The 22353-nt window shown below is 54.8% G+C and overlaps 1 protein-coding gene across 3 annotated transcripts; it reads right to left on the bottom strand.

The window, feature by feature from the left end:
* Positions 1 to 533: 533 nt before the first annotated feature.
* Positions 534 to 22353, bottom strand: MICALL1 (MICAL like 1). Of its 3 annotated transcripts, XM_074579296.1 has the most exons (16): positions 22144 to 22353; positions 15461 to 15509; positions 13447 to 13588; positions 12218 to 12321; positions 11364 to 11500; positions 8457 to 9037; positions 7864 to 7927; positions 6376 to 6761; positions 5556 to 6034; positions 4937 to 5071; positions 4482 to 4608; positions 4033 to 4123; positions 3588 to 3661; positions 3123 to 3237; positions 2740 to 2786; positions 534 to 2424 (listed from the first exon to the last, which is right to left on the bottom strand). In XM_074579296.1, the coding sequence occupies exons 1-16, from the start codon at positions 22287 to 22289 to the stop codon at positions 2303 to 2305; spliced, it is 2799 nt and encodes a 932-aa protein (XP_074435397.1). In that variant the 5' UTR covers positions 22290 to 22353; the 3' UTR covers positions 534 to 2302. The 3 variants fall into 3 exon arrangements, with proteins under 3 accessions (XP_074435397.1, XP_074435416.1, XP_074435406.1); XM_074579315.1 differs by lacking the exons at positions 15461 to 15509; positions 22144 to 22353 and having other exon boundaries at positions 12218 to 12317; positions 13447 to 13585; XM_074579305.1 differs by lacking the exons at positions 534 to 2424; positions 2740 to 2786; positions 3123 to 3237; positions 3588 to 3661 and adding an exon at positions 3678 to 3950.

Below are 22353 nucleotides of genomic sequence, written 5' to 3' on the forward strand. Positions count from 1 at the left end.
ACCCACATCTACAACCCGCTCCTGTCCCCGTGACTCTGTGAATGGCTGTGCTGGCAGAAGACGGGGAGGAAGATGCAGCCGCGTGGCCTTGCATAAGGACAAGCCTCCGGCATTGCTGCAGGTCAGCGTGATTGTGTGCATCAGCAAACTTCTCAGCAGCAGCTGAACTGGGCAGGCACTCAGGAACACAGCTGCGCTGAGGAGTAAGAGGGGATTTCAGCCCAGCGCCTGCTGCTGTTTGCTGCGGCCTTGCATGTGGTTTTTTGGTTCCTGAAAGCATGGTATGCAGAATAGCCATTGGCTTCCCGCAGTCTGGAAACGGCTGTTTGCCCCACCTCTGTCCTCCAGCAGGCCGGGGCATGATGCCCTGCTATTCCTGCATAAATCCCAGCATAAAATCTGCACCCTGGTTTCCTTAAGATCCCATCATCTGCTTGTTAGCAATAGTCGTCAGCCACTCCCCAAAGGCAGGCAGCATGCCCTGTCCCCAGGACAGCAAGAGTGCACAAAGGAACCAGAAACCTAAGCCGCAATAGGTTTTTAAATCCATTGTTTCTTTTATTTCTGTTCAGGTGAATGGAAGTCACGGAGTTAGTACAGTATAATTTACAAATCAGAGTTCTGACCAGGCGCGTGGCCAAGGGGTGTCAGGCTGCAGCGATCCCAATGGCCTTTGGCAACAGTGTCGTGACAGCAGGCTCTGAAGTGGGTTTGTTTCTCCTTGGAGAAAAGTTGTGCTTTGCGATCTCCCCTCTCCTACCACTGCTCCTCATCAGCCTGCTGGGCTATGGCAAGAGCAAGATGGTCTCACCAGCGTGGGGCTGCATGTGTCACCCACCAGCCACGGTGGCCATGCTGGGACTGAGGAGGGGCTTGGGTCCCTCAGGTTTTGGGAAATGAGGATCCCTTTCCAGAATGCTACGCCAGCCACCTTGCAAGGCACGGCTCTGAGAGTGTTTTGGCTAAAGCCTGTTGGGTTTTTAGAAGGGACTGCAGCAGTTTGCTCGGGGCTGGTTGTGTCTAATTTGCTAATGAGAAGGCGTGATGAACAGCTGACCAACCAGACACTCATGAGACGCTAATTCAGACTGATCCAATAATTCAATAAATAGCTCCTTGCCTGGGAGGAGAAGGCAGGAAAGAAACATGGAAGGAAGAAGGGATGGTTGGAAGAACACCGCCCCCCCCATTCCCTCCTCCATTGTACACACACGCACACACACATGACAAATAAAATAAGAGGTTTAAAAAGTTTTAGGGTGGGTTTGAATTCATCTAGTAAAGGAGGTGTGAAAAATAACCAGCCAAGCCCTGCACACTTTTTAAAGTATACACAGATGAAGCTGGATACAGGTCAGTTGTCAGTTGTGACCGTGCCTCCCTCCCCAGCCGCTCAAGGGTGGCACTGGTGAGCAGGGGCATAAGCTTAGTGCCCCTTGCTGGCACTGAGTCAGTCTTGAGCTTTTCTGCCCTTGCCTGGAAAAGGAATGTTCCTCCTTCCCCCCCGAAGGCAGCAGAGTCAGCGGTGTTTAGCAGCAGGGGGGGGTAAGATGTCCTGAGTAGGGAGAGCAAGCTACGTCCTAGCAGCTGTACACCGTCCCCTTGGGTCCTCTCACCCCTCTAACGGAGCCCACCCAGCCCTGGTGCTCGAGGGAGGGGACAGCTCAAAAATAAATAGGGCACCAGTTATTTTTTTGGCTATGGCTCTAGAGCCTTGTGATGCGGGAGTGTTTTCTTAACATTTTAGTTTAGGCCAGTAAAACCTAAAGAATACTGATTCTAATGCCAGAGTTTTCTCCTGAAGTTAAAAACAGGACAGGAAGGGGACGAGAGCGGGGAGGCAGGGACAGGCAGGCCCAGTCCCCTCCTGGCAGAAGTCAGAGGCACGTGGAACTGTCACAGTTAGAGCGGGAGAAGGGACGGGGGGCAGTTAGTGCAAGTTTTCCCACAACACCAAACTCCTTGGCTTGCTTCTCAGTTAATAACAAGAACACGCAATGGGGCGACGTATCCGTAAAGCAAATCCATTTTCTCCCCGCCTCGTTAGCAAGGCTTCACGGAGGGGACAGTCAGGCTCCTCCACAGCCTCGGGAAGGGGAGCGCTTTGGTCGGACTCCCTCACTCCGGGCAGAGGGCTGGTGTCTCCCTGGGGTGGCAGCTCCAGTGCCTGGGGAGGGAGCAGGGGGAGAGGCAAGGGGAGGGGAGGGAGACAAGCCCCCCTTCCTGGCAGTGTCCCAGCCAGCTGCCAAGAGGCCAGGACAGTCGGGCAGTACATCCTTCCCGCTGCTGGTGTTCCCCTGCTCTAGCTTTTCTCCTTGGGCGACTTGTTCTTGGAGTCATGCTTGTTGCCCAGCAGCTTAAGCACCTTCATGGGCTTGAATTTGCCTTTCTTCTTGCTCTCAGGCTCCGTCTCCTTGTGAAATTCTGGGGTTGCAAAGGGAGGTTGTTACTGCAGGATGCTGATGGTTGCACACACACACACACACGCATGAAAACGGGCAAAGGCGAGAGCCACAAATCAAAGCCCTCCACTGTATGCACACTTCTTTCTGCGGTAACAGGGGCGCGCGGCACAATTGTGCCCCAAACTTTAACGGCCCTAAAGGAAAGGCTCCAGAGTCTGTGCAGAATAGATTCAGTCTCTCCTTCTGCACAGAATTTCATGACTGGCTTATGCTGCCCCTCGCTGGGGTCAGCAGTGAAAACATCACTCCAGAAAACTTCCCGATTTTTTCTTACCTTTCCTTTTAATCATGGCTTCCAACATTTTATCCTCCTCCTCTTCTCTGAAAGAAAGAATGGGAAATAGGTCAGCAATTCAGCTCTGAAAACAGCTGCTGTATTGTTCAAGGCTGGAGAGCCTCCTACTTATAAGCCATGGAGGGCAGATCCATCACTGTCTTGTGCGCATTTGCTACCAGCAGGATAAATCCCACGTGCTGCAAGTCCTGCCCTGTCTTTCCCACACAAGGCATTCAAACATTCAAACAGACAAGAACTGGGAAGGCTATGAAAGACGTCAGCAACAGGGACATCTTGGGACACCCCCACAAGACACTCGTGTGGCGTTGAGTCAGAGGGGCTACGCTTCTCTCCTCCAGCCCACCCCACTCTTCACTCACCTCTGCCGGTCCTCATCCAGGCAGTTCACAATGGCGTTCCTCTGCTCAATGATGGTCACCAGCTCCTGCATCAGCACCTTCTCCCTCCCTCGGTCCTCGTCGGTCCAGTCCTTCTCTACCCAGCCAAACCCCAAGGAAGGACAGGCAATTAAATGACTGAAGGAGCTCTGAAATTCAGAGCTTTGGGAGAGAGACCCTCTAGCACAATCCCCTGCTACCCTGCCATGCTGCAGGGCCAGCTGGGCTAGCGCTGCTGTGGAGGGAGAGCCCTGTAGGTGGCATCCCTTGGGGGAAAAAAGGAGCCCATCCCTGCACAAGGTGGGGGCATGCAATGAGATGGGGCAGCAGCTTTAAAGCCAGCCGATTGAGCTGGCATCCCTAAAGGTCTGCCTCTCTTCACCTGAGGCCCACGAGATGAGACCCAGGGGAAAACTGGAGGTAACTGCACCCAGAGCAATGATTTACCTGGCTTGTTGAGGAGGCAACGCAGTTCATACTCCACGTCCGACTGCCGCTGCTCCAGGTTCTGCTGCTTGAAGCTGCAAGGGAAGGGGACACTGCCAGGAACCACTGCAAGGCTCCAGAGGGGCCCATCCCAAGGTATGGGGTGAGCCTGGAAAGAACTAAGTCTTATCCCGTAGAGCCAAAGGGTCAGGGAGCCAAACACCAGCAGGGACCAGCCCTGGCTGTTGAAGGCCTTCCTGGAGGAGATGCTGCAGGGGCTCTGGTGACTTGCTGTGGGTCAGTTCTGAGTGCGTTTGGATACATTTGTCTGCTTGCCCTCCTTCCTTCCCTTCTCCAGGGAAGGAGGCCATGTGAGGCTCTCCCCTGGAAGCACAATTTCAGGAGGGCTGAGACAGGGCTCCCTGCAAAGGCATCGGTGCCTCCCCACACACTTGCACACACTTACATGTAGATGAGCTCCGATTCGTGGCGCACCAGCATGTGCTTCTCATGGATGAGTTTGAACCAGTCCACCAGCAGGCTGTCCTCAGGGCTGTCTGCCAAGCAAAGGGACAATTCAGAGCCATCCCCATCCCTGCAGGATCTCACCACCCAGCAGCAGGATGGGCCCTGCCAAGCCAGGAGATAGGGACTAGGCTAGAGAAAATCTGACCTCAGCCTGTTCCTGAGCCCCAGAGAAACCTTCTCTCTTCTCCCACCTGTTTCCACTCTAGGGAGTTCTCCATGTCCAAGGTAATGGCTGTGACCATTCTTGGAGCCCAGCACAGCCCCTTGTGCTCTCCTAACTCCAGCATCAGCAGGGAGGAAGTCACCACTGCTATCTCCTTGGCTGGACACAGGGCAGCCCTAGAGTCCTGTCTTGCCCCACATCCACAGACAGCCCATCCCATGTACCATTTTCAGCGCTGCGAAGTTTTTCCTCCAAGGCCACCCCACGGTGCTCCAGCTGGTCCAGCTGGTGCTCGATGGCATCCATCTCCCCATAGATGTCTTCCTCAGGAATGTACTGATCTGTCTGCACCTGCCAAACGACAAGTCAGAAACTTCCATTACCATCAACCTCCAGTTCCCAGGGGTAACCCTAAGGCCGATGAACACCAACAGAAGCAGGGGGGACAACAGTCTACTTAAGCGTGGATCCGAAATCCCCATCTCACTCTGGAGCAAAGGGAGACCATGGTGCTGCCATCAACGGGGTCTAGCCTAGACATCATCCTCCTCCCCAGCCACAGCCACCTGCTGCCATCCCCACCCACACCTCTATCAGCAGGGTGCACACATACAGCTCTGTCCCTGGGGGACAGTACAGAGCTGGCTTTTGCCCCCCCTGCTCCTAAGGGCCCTTTTACCTTGCGTTTGATCAGTGGGAAGCCGTGACCCGGTGCAGGAGGACGCACTGGCTTGGAGCCCTTGGGAGGTTTCTTTGCAGAGGGAGAGGCGGCAGGCGATGGCTTCCGATTGAAGGGGTTCTCTTTGCAAGAAGACTGGAGTTGGGGGACAAAAGAAGATAACGTGAGGGTCCAGGAAAGGGAAGGGATATAGCATCCCAACAGCTGGGACTGAGTAGACAGGGCAGCCCTAGGGTTTGTCCTGCCCCACACCCTCCTAGAGGAGGAACACAGCACTGATCTCCATCAGCAGCTTAGCCACCGGGCAAAGAACAGCCGTGCTCCTGTTTGGCATCAGCTCCCCAGCTTCTCTCCAACAAGCATGCTGAAACATTTTCCTTCACAGTTCCTTTCCTATTTCCTCTGACCACACAACATCCTGCCTCTTCTCTAGCACACAGGGCAGGCAGAGTACAAGCAGAGCCACCATTTAACGAGTACATGCCTGAGGCTTGCTTCAGGTGGTCACACACCAAACCTACCTAAGGGGCAAGCCCAGACTCATGATCCCCACTGTGACCGAGTGACGGATGGGGAAGAAAAGCCCCTGATCTGTATGGGAGGCAGGTCACCATCTCACCTTCAGCTGTGGCTTGGGCGAGGACGGGGTTTTAGGGCTCCCAGCACCCCCATCTGAAGCCAAGAGGATGGGTGTAGGGCTAGCCCCAGCAGGAGGCCTGGGGGGCAACCGGCTGGGGCTGGTCTTTAAGCTGCCGGTGGAGACACTCCTGCTGGCGTGTGGGGTGCTGGTCTGTGCCTCCCCGCTGAAGCTGGCCAGCTCGCTGGAGGAGGAGAAGGAGGAGTTGGTGGAGAGGCTGGCTGGGGCAGCAGGGCTTTCGCCGGAGGAGACACTGGCCAGCGGCGTGTCAGTGCTAGAGGTCTTGGTGGCTGTCGGCGTGTGGACAGTGGGCTCGGAAGAGCTTTTGGGAACCGAGGCCTCATCGGCGTCGCCCAGCACCTTGGCTGAACTCTCAGAGTTGATGCTCTCGAGGCTGAGGGCTGGAGATGGGGTGGAGGATGATGGCTCGGAGTGCGACAGCCTGGAGATAGGGTGGTGGGCTGCAAAGCAAAGGGAGAACTCAGGGAGGAAGGGGGTGGGGGGCAGCCAGGAGAGAAGGGGAGAGTGGTATACACTGGGGGCAGTCACAAGTGCAAAGGGAACCAGCGTCTGTCTCTCTTCAGAGAGGACAGATGGGACCCTGCAGAGAAAAGGTCTTGCCTGCAAAAATGTTACGCTCCAGTGGGTAGAGAGGACATGGCTAACACAAGTCCCAGCACAACCATCCCTGCATAAAGACCTGGCCTGCCAGGGTGATGGGGAGGCATCCTGGGAAGGGGGAACCTCCAAGGGACTGCACAGGGTTTATGGAGGAGAGGTAAGAGGGTGCAGGGAAGCTCACCTAGTGGAGAAGCACTGGGGGCTCGTGGAGCTGGCCGCTTCTTTGCCTTTGGGCTGCTGGTGGGGGTGATGCCGTACCAGGGGTGGAGAGGCTTGGCAGCAGTCTCACTCTGCTCCTGCTCAGGCGTGCTCTTTTGGGTGGCAGCACTCTCCTCTTCCTCCTCATCCTCCTCCTCAAAGGGGTTGTATGGTTTGGGCTCTGTGACATCAGACCTGTTTTCCTCGCTCTTGGTTTTCCCCACCCCCTCCCCATCCTCCTCCTCTGAAGTCCTGCTTGGAGTCTCATGGCCACTGCCCGGGGGAGGAGGGGGAGCTGGCTTCTTCTTGGGCTCTGCTTGCACTAAGGCCATCCATGGTGGGTCCTTGGCTCTTGCTGCAGCTCCAGCACTGGGAGAAGAGAGAAAGAGACAGAGGTGGCAGGGAGCAGAGATAAGCTGGGAGGGTGAGGCACTGGAGAGGGACTTTGCCCTCAGGGGAAAGGATGGATGGAGAGGATGTCTCCCATGCAGAAGCAACTTTCTCAGCCAAGGGTGGCTCTAGTCTTCCCCAGACACAAAGCGTCTCGTTCTCTGCGGACAAACCTATGTGCCTGAGGGAAGCACAGCCTGCCTTACTCGCCCGCTGGGCCCAGCATTTTGTTTTCTGAATATTACAATCTCCATCTGCTAAACAGCAGTGAAGGCTGAGCTTTACAGGTACAGCTGTTCTTCCCTCCCCAACACCATTCCTACACCCAGCTCTGCTCCCCAGGCTGTGCATGGAGGGGGAGTCGAAACCAGATACCTGCCCTCTGTGGTCGCGCTCCCTTCCTACACTTCAGAGGGCTGCCTGTCACCTTATCGTCCCAGTGTTCCAGGGACAGACTCCTCCTCACCAACTCCCGTGGCAGAAAGCACCACTGCTCCTCTGGGGGCAGAGCCCACGGCAAGCCCGCACCACGGCTCAGTGAATCACTGTTCATCGGAAAAGCGGCTGTCACTTGCTGCACGCACCAGCTCCTTGGCCATTGCGCATGTGCGGCACTTGTGCAACCTCCGTCCCAAGAGCAGGTAAGAATGAACCAGCGCCAGCGAGCTGGGTAAGAGCCCAGGACGTGTAAAGGTTGCAGATGGGCACTCACAAAATCCCTGCACTGGACCTGTCCCGGGACAAACCCTCCATGAGGCAGACAAGTGTCCCCTTCTCAGCACCCACAAGCAGGGCCATTTCACAAGGCACCTGGCAGTCTGCATGTGCCACAGAAGCACCTTTCTGAAGTCCCCAAACTCTTTACAAACCCTAAGCGACAAAGACCCTGGGAGGTATGAACAAACACTGTCAGCCTGACTGTACTGGGCACCCGTTAGGTAAGAGAAGGGACCTGATGATAGTCTACATCCTCCAAAGAGCAGGGGCTGATAGAGGTGGGAGAAGAAACCACAGCTGAGCCATCCCCACAGCCCCTCCTCGCTGTGGGGATTGCAGGTGACCTGCGAACAGAAGGACCTACCGATCAGAGGAGCAGGGTCTCCCTCGGGGTTTTGGGACAGGGGGGCTGGGTTCAGGTACCCTACCTAGAAAGACACAGGGTCAGACTGTCACAACACCAAAAGCACATGAAGAAAGAAGTTAAATCAACATGAGGCACTTCTCATGCATCTCCCTGTGGAAGGCTGGCTGTTCCCACTCTCTGAAGACCTCATGGCGTTTCTCCCACAGTTGGTGCAGTCGGTCAGCCCCAAACATCTCCCTTGCCTTTTTCTCCCCACCCCACCCCTGGAGCTGCACCTGGAGAACTGACCTGCCCCTCTGTCCCCACACCTGTGAACTGCTCTAGCACTGCCACCTTCCCTCCATGCTGGCAGCATCCCCCTGCGAGCTCTAGAGAATTACAAGGGAGCAGGCAGGCAAGAAACCTAGTGCTGCTCTTCCTGCTACGGGGATGGCTGGCAATCAAAGGCTTGGTGTTCGAGCCTGAGATTTATTCGGAGGCAGAAGGACATCAGGCTGCAGAGAAGGAGCAAAACTAATCTGACCTGCAGCCAACCACCTCAGCTACTGCAGAGGTGGAGGGTAATCCCTGCCACCGCCCTGCTCTCTTACCGTTCACCATGCCAGGCCCACATTCACTGCCCTCGCCCTGGAGAGTCGACCTGGGCCGGGGGACAGGGTAAGAGGTTGGAGGGGAGAGGGCTGATGCATCGGTGGCCCTCCTTGGGGCAGGGGTGGGCCGCGTGTCTCTGAGCCGTCTGTCCAGTGAGCTCGCTTTGTCCTGGGTGAGCACCATGGGCTTGCTGGGAAGGGGAGGTCTGGGGGGAGTTTGGGAGACAGGCACCCCACTGCCTGCATTGGCAAGGGGCATCACTGTCTCTGCTTTGCTGGGCAGGCTGTCCTTCTCCGCTGGGCTGGCTGGCCTCTCCGCGGGCACATGCGTCTCCGCCACGCTCTCCAGGGAGTCACCATCATCCTTCCCCACCTCCGCTCCTGCGGGGACAGTGTCCTCACCCACGCTGCCAGCCCCAGTTTCAGTTCTCAGCTCTGGCGACCGTCGGTCTGGGCTGGGCCTCCTCTCTGCCTTTCCACTCATGGCCAATTTACCACGATGCTGAGTGCAGACAAAAGTCCCTGCCTCTGATCCAGGCTTGTATGACCCTGGGAGCAGCGTGCTGGAGCACTCCTTACACCTGCCAATGAGAAGAGAGAGCCCTGTGAGATGGCGGATGCCATCCTGCCCCTCAGGGAAGGCAATGCAGCTGTCAGACGCTTGCAGGGCCATGGAGTTAGTTCCCACCCCTGCTATTAAATCCTAGCATGGTCATGGGTAAGTCACTCGGAAAAGGAGAGGAACAGAGAAACATCACCATGCCACTGTATGAACCCATGGGGAGTTCACAACTCAAATACTGTGTGCGCATTTGGATTCCTCCTTCAGCTCGGAAAGGATTTAATAAATGTGGAAGGGCAACAGCTGGTATTGGGATACAGCATGGTTTCCAGACCTGGAAAAGTAGAAACCCAGTTTTCCTGGAAAAGATGCAGCTGGTGGGGGAGAGAAAAGCAGGCCACAAGATCACAGGTGGCCCTGGAAGGGGGAGAGGGATAAATTGTTCACAGACATGAAACAGGCAGTATCAACTGGAATTAGGGAGCTGCTGGTTCAGAACCGGCATGGGGAGGCTACGGGCTGCCTTGTGGGGGACAAGGGTCCAGGCAGGTTAAAGAACCATCAGACACATTTATGGGGGGGGTAAAAAATAAAACAACCGCCCCAACCTCTGAGTATTAAACAAAATGACGCCATTTCCGACTCTGGAAATCCCTGTGTTGGAGGCTTGAAGAGTAGTCAGGAGAAGCAGTGTACAAGCCTACCCTGGTCTCACGCTCACCCCCGCTGGTGCTGACCATGGCCCCCACCAGGGTCACAGCATTTGGCTGGAACGACACAGTAAGGCCATTCTTACACTCTGCTTTGCCCTGTTGAAACTGGGCTAATAGCTTCCCCGTCCTTCACTGTCTGCCACATCTTGGATCATCCACTCTTTTTCCACCGAGCCTTTGAATCCGCCCTAACGAAGCCCTCCAGGCGCAAGCGTAATGCGCAGCACTGGCAACCAAGTCAGGCCTGTTCCAGCTGGGAAGGGAGGCGGATAGCATACATGAAAGAGAGCCAAGGGCAAGAGGCTGATCAAGCACTCCTATGAAAACCAAGCTTGTTCCTTCTTGTCTGAATACCTGGCGCTCGCAGCAGCTGGCTGCCCGACACTGCAAGCAGATAGTTTTAGTGAGGAATTCTGCTCTGGGTGTCCAGTTGGCTGGGATTTCCTTTGAAATGTAGAGCAGAAGCATGAGAACACAGGGGCTCTGGAGAGAAGGGGTGTGGTGAAATACCGGACAAGGGGAGAAAGAGGTTTGTCTTGGTTTTACCCCCATCAGCCCACAGAAAACACTGCCACAGGACATTCCCAACCAACCAGTGCCCATGGATCAGCAGGGGGAAAAAAAACAACAACAACAAAAAAAAAGACAAGAAAAGCATAAGGAGGCAAAACACTCAGGATAAAATTACAGGGATGTCACTGATCACTCTGAAGTGCCACGGCAGATGTGGCACCTCTCCTATTCCCAGCCCATGAGCAATGCTGCACCTGCAGCCCAAAGCTCCTGCTTTTGCCACAGCTGCAGATGGGAAGCTTGATGTGCCCCAGCTCAGCCTTCTTCCTGCGACACTGTTTCTATGACACATCCCCGGCTGGCTCAGGCAAGAACTGTTTATACAGGTGAAGGAGACCTCCCGTATCTTTCCCAGTGGCTCACTATTTCTGTTCTCAGATGCCAGCTGCCCACTTGCCAGCTCTTGTCCTGTGACCCACAGGAGAGATCTCATCCTTTCATCATCACAGCAGGGAAAGCAAAGTGAAATGACTTCACAGGTGCTGCAGGTAAGGACCTGCATCCAGGGAGTAACCACAGAGCTGCTGACGTCTAATCCCTCATTCCTCAGTTTGGTAACAGTCTGCAGCTCTCCACATGCTCCCCTGAGAGCTCAGCACCACCCCAGGCAGCGTGGGAGCCTGTAAATCCAGTTGAGGACATGGAGTGTAGGTGGAAGGAGGTCTGCAGGATGATGTCCTGGCTTAGACCTCATTGGAAGGTGGTGGTGAGGGTTCCGAGTATGCAGGTGGTAAAGAGGCAGAGCATCTGGGTTTATGGAGGTGGGAGAAGCACAAGGGACCGGGATCCCAAGTCAGTGAAGTGGGAAAGCACGAGAGAGGAGGGGAGGCAGGAAGTAGGGGAGGCAAGCAGCACAGTGTGGGACAACAAGGAGTTAATCAGACCTCTGGGACAGAGGGCTGGCAGGCAAATGCACCCTCTTCAGCATCATTTCAGGCACTACCATTGATGCTCCATGTTGCCCAAGGACACGGACACACAAAGACAGGGTGCAGCTGGCCACACACCTCCAGTTTGCTGAGGAGAGCTGCCACCCCACCAGGCCTGGCCACCACATACCTAAAGCACTGGCGGTGGTAGAGCTTGCCCTCGGCCAGGTAGCGCTGGACGAGATGGACGTGCTGCTGGCAGGCTGCGCAGGTACTGCTGAGCGTGGTGCGCTGGGACTGCTCTGACGGGTCCGAGGGGGCATCGTCCTGAGACACAACGCACGGGGAGCTCAGGATGGGGGCCACGAGCTGCTCCCCACCCCGTGGCTCCTCCACAGCAGCTGCTCCCTGTGCAAGGGCCACTGCTGAGTGCTTGTGGCACACTCAGGGCCTGACAAGGCACAGAACAGCTGCCCCTGAGTCCAGTGACAGGCAGGCTGCCTCTTCCCAAATTAGAAAGGGCCACTCCCAACGGTGCCTTGCCCCTGTCTAGGGCTGAAGGGCTGTGGAAGGGACTAATCTAAACCACAGTCAGCAGGGACCTGGAAGAGGAACCCCCTCTCTTTGGAGAATGTGCTACCCCAGACATCTGCTAACACCTGAAATAAAGGGCCAAGAAAGAAAAAGGCATCTTTTCTGTTCTTCTAATCCCGCATTCCTGCTCTTTCCTCAGCTACAGGGTTATCCTCCCATAGGAAGGAGGGTGCTTGTGCCCTGGGTGGCTCAAGGAACCATCCAGCACCAATCCGCCCAGAATCTTGCCTGATATGGACAAATTTCAGTCCACAGACTCCTAAAGAGAAATCACTCTCTCAGCTGGGACCCGCAAGGCACCAAAATCCCAAACAACCCTCCCACTCCAAAATACACAGGTAGCCCCCTGCAAAGATCCATCCCGCTGTGACGGACTCTCTCCCGCCTCCTCACCCGCAGCACAGGGAGCATCACTGCCTCAGGACAGCTTTGAATCGAGAAATGCGGTACCTGTGGTGCCGGGGAACTCTCGACCGCAGCCACGGGCTTCTTGTGCGACAGCAGAGGAGGAGAGGAGGCAGAAGCTGAGCGCTTCATAGGCGGAGGGACTCTGGCTGGAGGCAGAAGTCAAGGAGGATCAGGCACCAAGAGGAGCAGTGACTCACACCACCCATGTGGGGGAAGGGGAGGGGAAAAAAAAAAAAAAATCATCTACCCTTGTGACATAGGACAGGAATTGCTGCTCCCGACACTTCAGTGCCTATTTTAGGTGGAAGAGACAACCACAGTCTAATAATGGGTTGTCTGCGAGGCTGCCAGAGAGCCTGGCCCTGCTGCGGATCCCCCTTCTGTGGCCCAGGGACACCAGCCTCTCACTGTGATTTGATTTACTCATGAAATGCTGCTTGGCTTCCTTGTAACCATCTCCCTAAGCAATGTGTAAAGCCCAGAGCACCCCTGGTAGCTGCTGATGTATTGTTGTGACCCGCTGGTCCCCAGGGGTTCCAGGCTGTCAGCAGGTCTGTGAAGCATCCCTTGTCTGTCAGGGCTGGCACTCACACACCAGTCCCCAGTGGGAGTCCTTGGCTGGGAGGCCAGCATCCCTGGAGAAGCATACACACGTGGAAGAGATTTATCTGACGTTGCGGCTAGAGAGCAGAGCAGAGGAGACCTGGAGCCCTAGTCTCCACCCAGGAGGAATGTCCTGGGAGAGCTGTCTCAGAGCAGTGCCCAGCTCAGGTTGCAGTTGCAAGGATAGATGGGCTGATTTGAGACACTCCACCCTGGACCCCCTCCCTGTCCTCCAGTCGCTTTACACTTACCGATGTGATAAAAATTAGCTGCAGTAGACAGGCTGCCTATCTAGCTTTCTCCCACGTTACTGGGTGAAAGCAGATGACAAAGGGGTCTGAGGAGCACCAGGGGTGGTGGCCCAACCCAAGCACCAGGAATGCAGCGCAGAGGGAGGAGAAACAAGGCGTTCCTCTTCCTGCAGCCTGAGCTGTTAAATCATTCCCCACCTCTTGTGAAACCTCATCCTACTCCACTCAGCGTTACGGGCCTTCCTCACCAGCACCAGCAAGATCCAGGAGAGAGAGGTACTACCCACTCCACCCGCCTTCCCCATGAACACACACGGCTCCCATTTGCCATAGGAAGGGGGAAGGACAAGATAATGCTGGGTTTCCTGTGCTCAAGTGGGGGTGAACTGGAAGCCAGAGGGGTGGGAGGACACTCACCTTGACTGGGGTTGTTGAAATGGTTGTAATACTGAGACACGTAAGTCATGATGCTGAGGCAGTCAGGGACTTTCATGGAGACCATGTCATTGGGATCTAACAGGGCTGGGATGCCCAGCTCCCGCTCTGCCAATTCAAAGGCCTGCACAAAGAGCAGAGAGAGATGGTAAGGAGAGAAAACTGATGCTCTCTGAAAAATAACAGAGAAATAAAGTTGGAAAGGCCCTGGGAAAGGTTAAGTAGTAAGCCTATAACATCCCTGACAGTGGCTCCCACACATGCCACTTGAACGGAAAGGCGGCATCAGAAGCAAGGGAACAAGTTGCTGCAGCTGCCCTTTCCTCGAAGTCATTTCAGCTGCCTGTGCCCCTACAGCTCCCACCTGAGGGGTATTGGCATTCGGCTGCTGCACTGGGACAGGGAGGGTAACTCCGAGGAGGCTTGTTTTCACTGGAAAAATAGCCAGTGTTTTTTCAACCCGTGAAATAGGCACACCATCAATGCCTTCACACAAGTGCCCAACACAGAGCCGGCACCGCGAAGGGCCGAGGGCTGGCAGATCATTCCAGCGATGCAGCCAAACACCAGCTTTTTTTGAGCAGTAGCCGTGGCCGCCCCAAATGCTCACCCCACAGAAACACTGACCCTGCCCATCCTTTTATGCTCTGAGGTGCCATGTCGTCCCCTCCCACCATTAACACAGCCCTCTCTGTTCAACAGCCGGCAGCCTGCCACGCACAAGCCACTTCAGTGCTTTTCTGTGTCTCAGCGAGCAGAAACGACAAGGACGTTGTGATTAGAAGCACACAGCTCCTACAACTACATACACGACTACTTGAAAGGAAGTAGTGAAGGAAGAAAATAACTGTTTGAGAGCTTCCCACTTGGTGGTGTATGTGGATTACTGGTTAGACGGCAGCCATCCTGCTGCTGTGCCGAGGGCAGTGTAACCGCAATGATCTCCAAGGGAGAGGGGATGCAAGACTACGGCAGGGACTGAAGGGAAAGCGAGTCAGGAGGGGATGGGAGTGGTGTGGGCACTGAATAGCGAGGTACCAGGTATAGGGTGTGAGTAAAGACTGAAAGTGCAGGGTCTCTGGGGTGCAAGACGTTGTGCAGGGTGTGGGATCCAAAGAAATGGAATGGAGAAGTAAATGAAAACGGCTATTTGCAGTAACTGGGGGTGTAAAATGCCCACTGTGGACACCCAGCTCTGCTCAGCCCAACCTTAAGCTGGTTCTCTGGACTGAGCCTTGCTGGTCACAAGGCTGCAAGCAGCAGGGAGCAACGAGAGACCCATGCTTAGGCAAGAAACCTGTTGCATGGCTCTCAAGTGGGAAAAGATAGCTGCTAATGGCTGAAAGGGGCAAATTAGTCCAGGAAAGGGCATGGCCAGGACCCAACTGGAGAGCCCTAATCCCAAAAACCCAAATGACCTAACTCAACTCATCTTGGGAAAGCGTTGGCCCATGTCTCTCCATGGACTATCAGATAGAACCTGCAGCAACTAGGTCTTTCTCTCAGCAAAATAACAAGGCTATTGCTGCTCTGTCCTACACTTAGCCCCTGGTGTTGTCCATCTTCCCATTCTCCACTGTCTACTTCTGCTGTTGGCTCCAGCTGTCCCAAGCCGGAGGGGAACGTTGCAGACCAGACAAGGTCCAGCACAACCTTCCTCTCTGCTTATGCTTGGAGTAAAACTAGCTTCCTGCTTCCATTGTCTGCAAGTCTAGAACAGCTGAGGTCAAGAAGATGTTGCACCATTTTAATCTTCACCTGAGACGTTGTCTTGGCAACTACCAGGATAACCATCTTATCTTCTCTGCAGTCCACGCTGGAAGCTGATGTTTCAGATTCCCTTATGTTTCCAGAGAAGCTCATGCCTGCCTACTTACAAACACAGATTTTTCTCACCCCCTCACCACCGTCACGAAGTCCTCCCACACTATATGACCTCCATCTAGTCATCCTAATGTCCCTTCCTCTTTTTGTGTACAGCATAATAGGGACTTACCAAGCGGTTATTCTCATAGACATCATCCTTGGAGAGGGAATCAAAGTCTCTGGAAAAGAGAAAGCACAAAAAAGCCACATGAGATGCAGAGGAAGAGTGCTCCAATGCCACCACCTGCAGGTTCTCAGGACAGCCAACCTTCCTGGGGCATTACAACTCAACGTGTAAGACCACAGATAAACAAAACCTTGGAAAACCGGATTTCAGGTTGAAAAGGGACAAAAGAAACCAAAGGGAAACTGTAATTAAAAAAAGAACGCAAGTCCCAAATGGGTGGTGGCCAGGAAATTAAAATGTTATTCTTGTCTCTCATTACCTGCTTGTTCTGCCCTCATGGTTAAAGGCTGCTGAAATACCAGGGCTACGGTCCAATTAGCACCACACACTGCTGCACGACAGGGTGCATATCACCCCAAACTTGTCCCTCCGAGGCCACCAGCACAACAGTGGAGGAGGACAGGGAAGCAGATCCCCCACCTCAAGAGAAAGAGTCGCCTGTGCTAGATCTCTCCCACCTACAAAGGTCCTTAGACAAACCCCCCTGCACCACCTCAAGGGATTTGGGGTCACCCCAGGATTTGGGGTGACACAGAAGGTCTTAAACTGCACTTCTGTCCTCACTTGCCGCCCAACACTCACAGTACCCAGCAAACCATCCTCAGCCGCAGCCTTTACAGCGAGGCAACTTGCCGAATGCAACGCGCTCAGAGCACAGAGAAGAACCCTTGAAGTTCCCAATCCAGGCACGTTGTGCCATTTCACTTGTTCCCCTGGATCCCTCTGGGGGATCGAATCGGCCCAGCCACAGGGACTGACTAGCTGCCTTCATCAGAGGAGCAGAGGGTAGAGGGTAAAAGCGGTCCTCAAGTTTTCAATAGAGGGGGAGAAATACAGGAAGGAGTTAGTTACGCCTTTTGCATGTGTGCGTGGGTATAATGTGTGAAAACAGCATCACGCTAAAGTGATTACAGCCCCTTCCTGCCAAGGATCTCAGCTGTGTTACCAAAAAAAACCCCCCTCATGCAGCAGCTCAGTGTGCCTGTGAGCTGGATTCACGGAGGAGGACACAACCCAGAGAGGCTTAGGGTCAGGTGGAGCCACCCCAGTGGCCCAGAGAGAGGTGCCAAGGCTTGGGAGATCAACCCAGAAAGACAATTCAGATTAGGGGGTGAAGAACGTCCCTCCCAGCCACAAAGGCGACATGCAGGAATTGGGCGAGAAGGCGAATCCTGAGCCGTGTGCCCATGGAGAGGGGCTGCGTGAGCCCTCCCTTCCTCCATCCCCCTTTGGATTTTATTGCCTTTTCCTGTAACACGGAGCCAACTCGCCCCGGCGCCGCGCCGCAGGGCAACCGGCCCCTTCCTTCTCGAAGCCCCTCGCGCGCCTTTCCTGATGCTGCAGAGGAAGTCCGCGACGAGCTCAGGAAGATTTTCCCAGCCGCCTGCGACACCATAAAATTACGCTTCCGCCGTTCAAAAGCGAGAGGCTGCTGGTGCCGTTTCCTCCCAGATAAATGAAACTGCAGCCGCTCGCTGCTGCGGGAGCAAACGCGGCGCACACACAGAGAAGACAGGTTTTAAGCGCATTTCCGAAGGCTCATGCAAATACATGCACAGAACTCGGCCTGCTCAAAATACCACAACTTTTCCCTCTCTGCACGCTGGTGAGAAAAGGCTTCAGCCACAGCCTTAGCTTTGATGTATTTTGATGACTAGTGCCTTTTTTGTATTTATGACTAGTTTCCACTGGGAGATGCTTTTTCCCCAAGTCTTTTTCTTTTTTTCTTTTTTTTTTTTTGGGCTAGAGAACTCCTTTAACCTTACTTCTTTTTTTTTTTCTTTTCCTTTTAAAGAAAATACCAGCTTGGGAACACAGGAGGAGCGATGACAGCAAAGTTATATATCAACTGCCCTCTAAACATTCATGACCTTAATTTTGAATGCCCTCACTTTCAGGATATGGGAGTGGTGCAGCTGGAAGCTTGAATACTCCTTGGTGGCCCGGGCTGGGATAGTATTTTTTGACAAACAAAACTTCGTGTCCATTCCACTCTGCCGCAGCAAACCAAAGCCTTTTTAGTAAACCGAGGCAAATCTGCCTGGGAAAGCGGATGTCAGCAGAGAGGATGTGAAGCTCAAGAGGTAATAGGGGGGCTACCAAGCAGCAAGGGAATACAAGGAGATTTTTTCCCTAATGCAGAATTGCAGACTCTCAGCTTTTACCCGAGATACTGAAGTCCATCAGTACGGTGATTTAATGACCACAGTTTATTCGGTTCCTCTCCACTGCATTTTCCAGCTCCCTCTCCAAACAAGCCAAGCAGGACCTTGACGGTCTGCACCATCCCACGTGCCGCTCTGTTGTGTGGCATCCCCACGGCTCCGGGCACGTTCCCCGTACCAACGTACAAGGAGCACGGCCTCTCAGGCATGGGGAAAAGCCACCCCAGGCACACCCCTTTTCCCTCTATAAACTGCCTCCTCTGCAGAAAGACCAGAACTTGCCATCCTGCAGCCCTGTGACACGCGGCCACATGTCACATTATCTCCTTGCCCTGATCTCAGCAGCCTTTCATCCAGCCCTGCTCAGGCTCCTCTCCTGACAACGCACCAGTCCGAGGGATCGGATGTAAGAACAGGCGAGACTCCGGCCATCCCAGTCGAACAACCATCTTGACTCAGCAAGCCCCAGCGTCGCAGCATATCCTGGAGTAATATTTCCATGCAAATAACATCCCAAGCGCTTACCTAATTAGATACATACAGAGCCACTAAGCGCTCCGGGGTTTAGGGCAGCTGCCAGGGAGCACAGCAGACCCAGGGAAGGGGGAAGGGTGTGCCGTACAGCTAAAACCAGAGCAAATTCCTGGATTCCTCAAATATAAATCATGAGCATTTTAACGGCAGCGCCGCATAATAGGCCCTTCAGCTTTCCAGGTCTTGTCAGGGAAATGCAGGCAGTACATGGGAAGGAACAAACAAGATTTGTGATGCTGCCTGTAACCGAACCCACGGCTCTGGGGACACAAACCAACGTTTCTAATGCATGGCGCTCATCTCCTGTTTTCCTCAAGCCTCCATCTCTCTTAGCACTCAAAAGGCATGTGCCATGCTCTCTTATTCTTGGGTCAGGGAGGATGCCAAGAACCTCCCCTGAGCTCCAGGGAGGCTGTACAGCTTGGGCCGCCGAAAGATGCTTTTTGCTTCACTAAGCTGTGGCAAATGCCTTGTAAACACTAATTTCGTGCTTTAGATTTCTAGAGCACTGAGCAAACAAACTCATTAATCCCCACGGTCCACTGTCAAGTTGGCCTGGACGCTTCCAGCTTAACTGACAAGGGAAAAGAAGAGATTAAATGTCTCGCCTCAAGATCACACAGCCAGCAGCGTAGTCAAAGGCTAAATCCAGGTTTCCCATTTCCCTGATTGGGAGATAAAGGCCGTGAAACCAAGCAGGGTGTGTACAGTAGCGGAGCTAGAGTCAGGGACTTTCAGCTTCATGGTTCAACACACAGGTCCTGCAGATATGCACCTCATCCTTGGTGGTCAGTTCAAGACACCTTTAGCCGGATTCAGCAGACACTGAGCACTTCCAGTCTACTTGTTTCAGAAAAAAAAAAAACACAAAAAACCCGACTGTTTCCAAGAGCTCTGCAGGAGCTGCTCTGAAGCTCACCAGAGGAGCATCCCTCTGATGCCACCTGCCTTATCCCAAGACAATTGTGTTCAAACCAAGGGTCATACAGAAAACTGTCCTCGACCTCACTTACCCCTATGGCCTTTCACGACAGCCTCCCCCAGAGTGTCACCCACCATCACAGCAGTGCAACAGGGGGGCATCCGGGCAGGGTCTGACAAGCAGGACAGACCAACAGCCACCACAGCAGCAAAAGAAAGCCTGGAGGAACATGGTGCCAGAGGAGCAGTGCCACACAGGTAGAGGCGAGAGCTCCAGCTCAGCTCCTGTACGGATGCACTCATTCCTCCCCTCTGCGGCCCAAGGGGAAGCCAGCAGGAAGCAGGGAAGCAGCCGAGTACAGAGGAACTTCAGCCTTTGGGGAGCAGCGCGGCCGCCTCACACAGGCCAGGAGATCCCCGCACAAAGGAAGACCACGCAAGGTCAGAAACGTACTCGCAGATCCCTGCCAAGTCCCATTACTGGGCTGACTGAAAGCACTTTAGAAGAAAAGAAGGGCAACCACTTTTCCCTCTGCCGTCAGGATATTTACTGCCACCGATCCAGTCTTCCCACTTCCAAATTGGGACAGGCTGAAGAAGCTGGAATCAGATGAAATGATGCTACTCTCCTGACCACCCTCTAAAAAATCCTTCTACAACATGCCATGTCCTTGTAAGGCCCTGGGCTTTGTCTCTACAATACAGCTCGTGCAGAGGAACTGTGAAGCATTTAGTTAGGACATCTGCCAGGAGCAGATTTAAGCCCACTGACAACTTAAGAGCAGTGGCTGCTGCTTAATGGGATGGTAAATATGGTTAATGGGAAAGCTGGTTTTAGCGGTGCTGGTTGTAAGCTTTTGCTGAACTTCTGCTTTGCAGTTCCCAGCTGCTGTGCCACTCACCAAAAATAAAATTTAAAAAATTCAGAAACACAGGAGTTGCTGGTGTTCCTGTCCTTAATTTGCCTCCTCCCCCTCCAGCAGCCTTGCAACCAGGAGAGTTTTCAGAGGCTCTGGCCCAGCTGGTCAGAGCGAGCTACACCACAGAGGAGCTGCTGGGACACATGACCACTCAGCTCCATCAAGACCCAGAGCAATACAAAGTCCCCGTACGTCTTGGTGGCTCCCGAAAGCCACGCTGAGGCTTTTGTGGCAGCCACCTGAAACACAGCAGGCAGCAGTTCGGTTTCTAGTCTGTAAGAACATGGGGCTATTTTGCCCTCTCATGGGTACCACAGCTCCACAGCAGCGTCACTGCCAACCCTCTACCTGCTAGAGATAGCCTTTTTTGTTACTGTCGTGACAACAGGCCATCCCAGGGCCAGCCGATAAAAGAGGATTTGGTCAATTCAGGCAATCTCAGAGGAAGAACCACCAGTCCTGGAGCAGAATGTGACAGGAGACACAACCACCAGGCTTTGCTGACGGGCAAGCAGCGCGTGCATGCCGGAGGCACGGCAAGGTGGGGCGATGCCTACCTGCATCACAAGGGCTACCAAAGATTAGAGCAGATGGGAGGTGGATTGCCAGCAGCGCCGGGGCAGGCAGGGTTATGGCGGCAGGTCGGGGCAGATTCCTTCCAGCTGCTCAGCCAGTTTCTCCAGCCTGACACTGTGCCCCCAAGCAATCCCAAACTCGCCGTCTGCCTCTTGAACCCCATATTCCCCCTCGGAGCCACCCTGCCAAAGGGAGGCGGCCAGAGGAAACTCAACTCCAAGCCATTTTGCCGGGGGAGGCTAGCAAGGCTCGACATTCCTGCTGGTATTTGCTACCTCCTGCTTTCACTGCGGCATCCACAGCAAACAAGCTGGAAGCAAATGCAAGAAGCAACCTGGTACAGGGCTCTGCATGTTTCCAAGTGGCTGCCTCTGGCAGACAGGAATGTCCCTGTCCCAGGCAGGACTCTGGGCCTGGGGAAGTGGGAATGCCCACCTCTCGCAGAGGCAAAACACCCCTGTGCCCAGCTGCCAACACCGTGCCTCCTCCCTGGCCGGCACCGCTCCCAGTGGGGTGTACGGCAGCACGCTAGCTCGAGTCTGGACCTAGCCCACCTCCATGCTCTCCTCGGCCTTAAACCACATGACTCCTGCTAACCCTGACCTTGGTGGGTCTGCGAGCCCAGGTTAGAAGGTTGCCCACTGAAACACAGAATGACAGAATTATTGAGTTGTCTAGGCTGGAAGGAACTTTTCAGATCATCGAGTCCAACCATCAACCTAATACAGACAACAACCACCACTAAACCACGTCTTTCAGCACCACGTCTACCCATCTTTTAAATACCTCCAGGGATGACAATTCCACCATTTCCCCGGGCAGACTCTTCCAATGCTTGATAACCCTTTCAATGTAAAATTTTTTCCTAATATCCAATCTAAACCTCCCCTAGTACAACTTGAGGCCATTTACTCTTGTCCTATCGCCTGTTACTTGGGAGACCGACCCCCACCCTGCTACGGCCTCCTTTCAGGTAGTTGTAGAGAGCAATAAGGTCTCCCCTCAGCCTCCTTTTCTCCAGGCTGAAGCACACCAGTTCCCTCAGCTGCTCCTCGTAGGACTTGTGCTCCAGACCCCTCACCAGCTTCCTTGCCCTTCTCTGGACTCGCTCCAGAATCATGGCATCCTTCATCCCAGTATTTTGGAAAGTGATGGAGCCACTGCTGTGCTCTGAGCTCCCCCCCCCTCCCCGCCCCACGAGCCCTTGCCCACGCCTATGCACCGGGAGACCCGGTCCCTCCCTGCCGGCCAGCCTGGAGCCGTTCCCTACGGCGCCTCCAGCTCCCCGAGAACCCCCCGGGAGGGCGGCAAAGGGGCACAGAGGACTCGGCCCCTCCAGAAACCGGGCTCCCGGCGCCACCCCCTCCTCCTCCTCCTTCTTCTCCTTCTCCTCCTCCTCCTCCCCCCCTCTTCCTCCCCCCCAGCGACCGCGGGCCGGAGCCGGGCCCCGCCGGGCGAAGCGAGGCCGGTGACCGCGCGGCCTGCACCCGGCCGCCGCCGCCAGACTCACAGCAGGTCGGGCCGGTGGCGGTGGAGGATAGCGCAGAAGGCCAGGCCGTCGCGGAAGGAGGCGCTGAGGTCGCGGATCTCCACGCCGCGGTACCCCTCGCACTGCCGCCGGCACCAGGCTTGCAGGGCGCCCCGCGGGCCCGACATGGGGGCGGCCGCTCCGACTGCCGCCGCTGCCGCCGCCCGCCGCCGCCGCCGCCAGCCCAGGGGC

This window comes from Larus michahellis, chromosome 1, assembly GCF_964199755.1.
Source record: "Larus michahellis chromosome 1, bLarMic1.1, whole genome shotgun sequence".
Classification (NCBI taxonomy): Eukaryota; Metazoa; Chordata; class Aves; order Charadriiformes; family Laridae; genus Larus; species Larus michahellis.

Excerpts from the sequence above, each read along its gene's own strand:
- MICALL1 (XM_074579296.1), bottom strand. The coding sequence starts at position 22,289 with ATGTCGGGCCCGCGGGGCGCCCTGCAAGCCTGGTGCCGGCGGCAGTGC. Across the intron at positions 11,501-12,217 it reads AGAGTTCCCCGGCACCACAG|GACGATGCCCCCTCGGACCC; the intron begins GTACCGCATTTC and ends GTTGTGTCTCAG. Across the intron at positions 4,124-4,481 it reads ACTTCGCAGCGCTGAAAATG|ACAGCCCTGAGGACAGCCTG; the intron begins GTACATGGGATG and ends TTTGCTTGGCAG.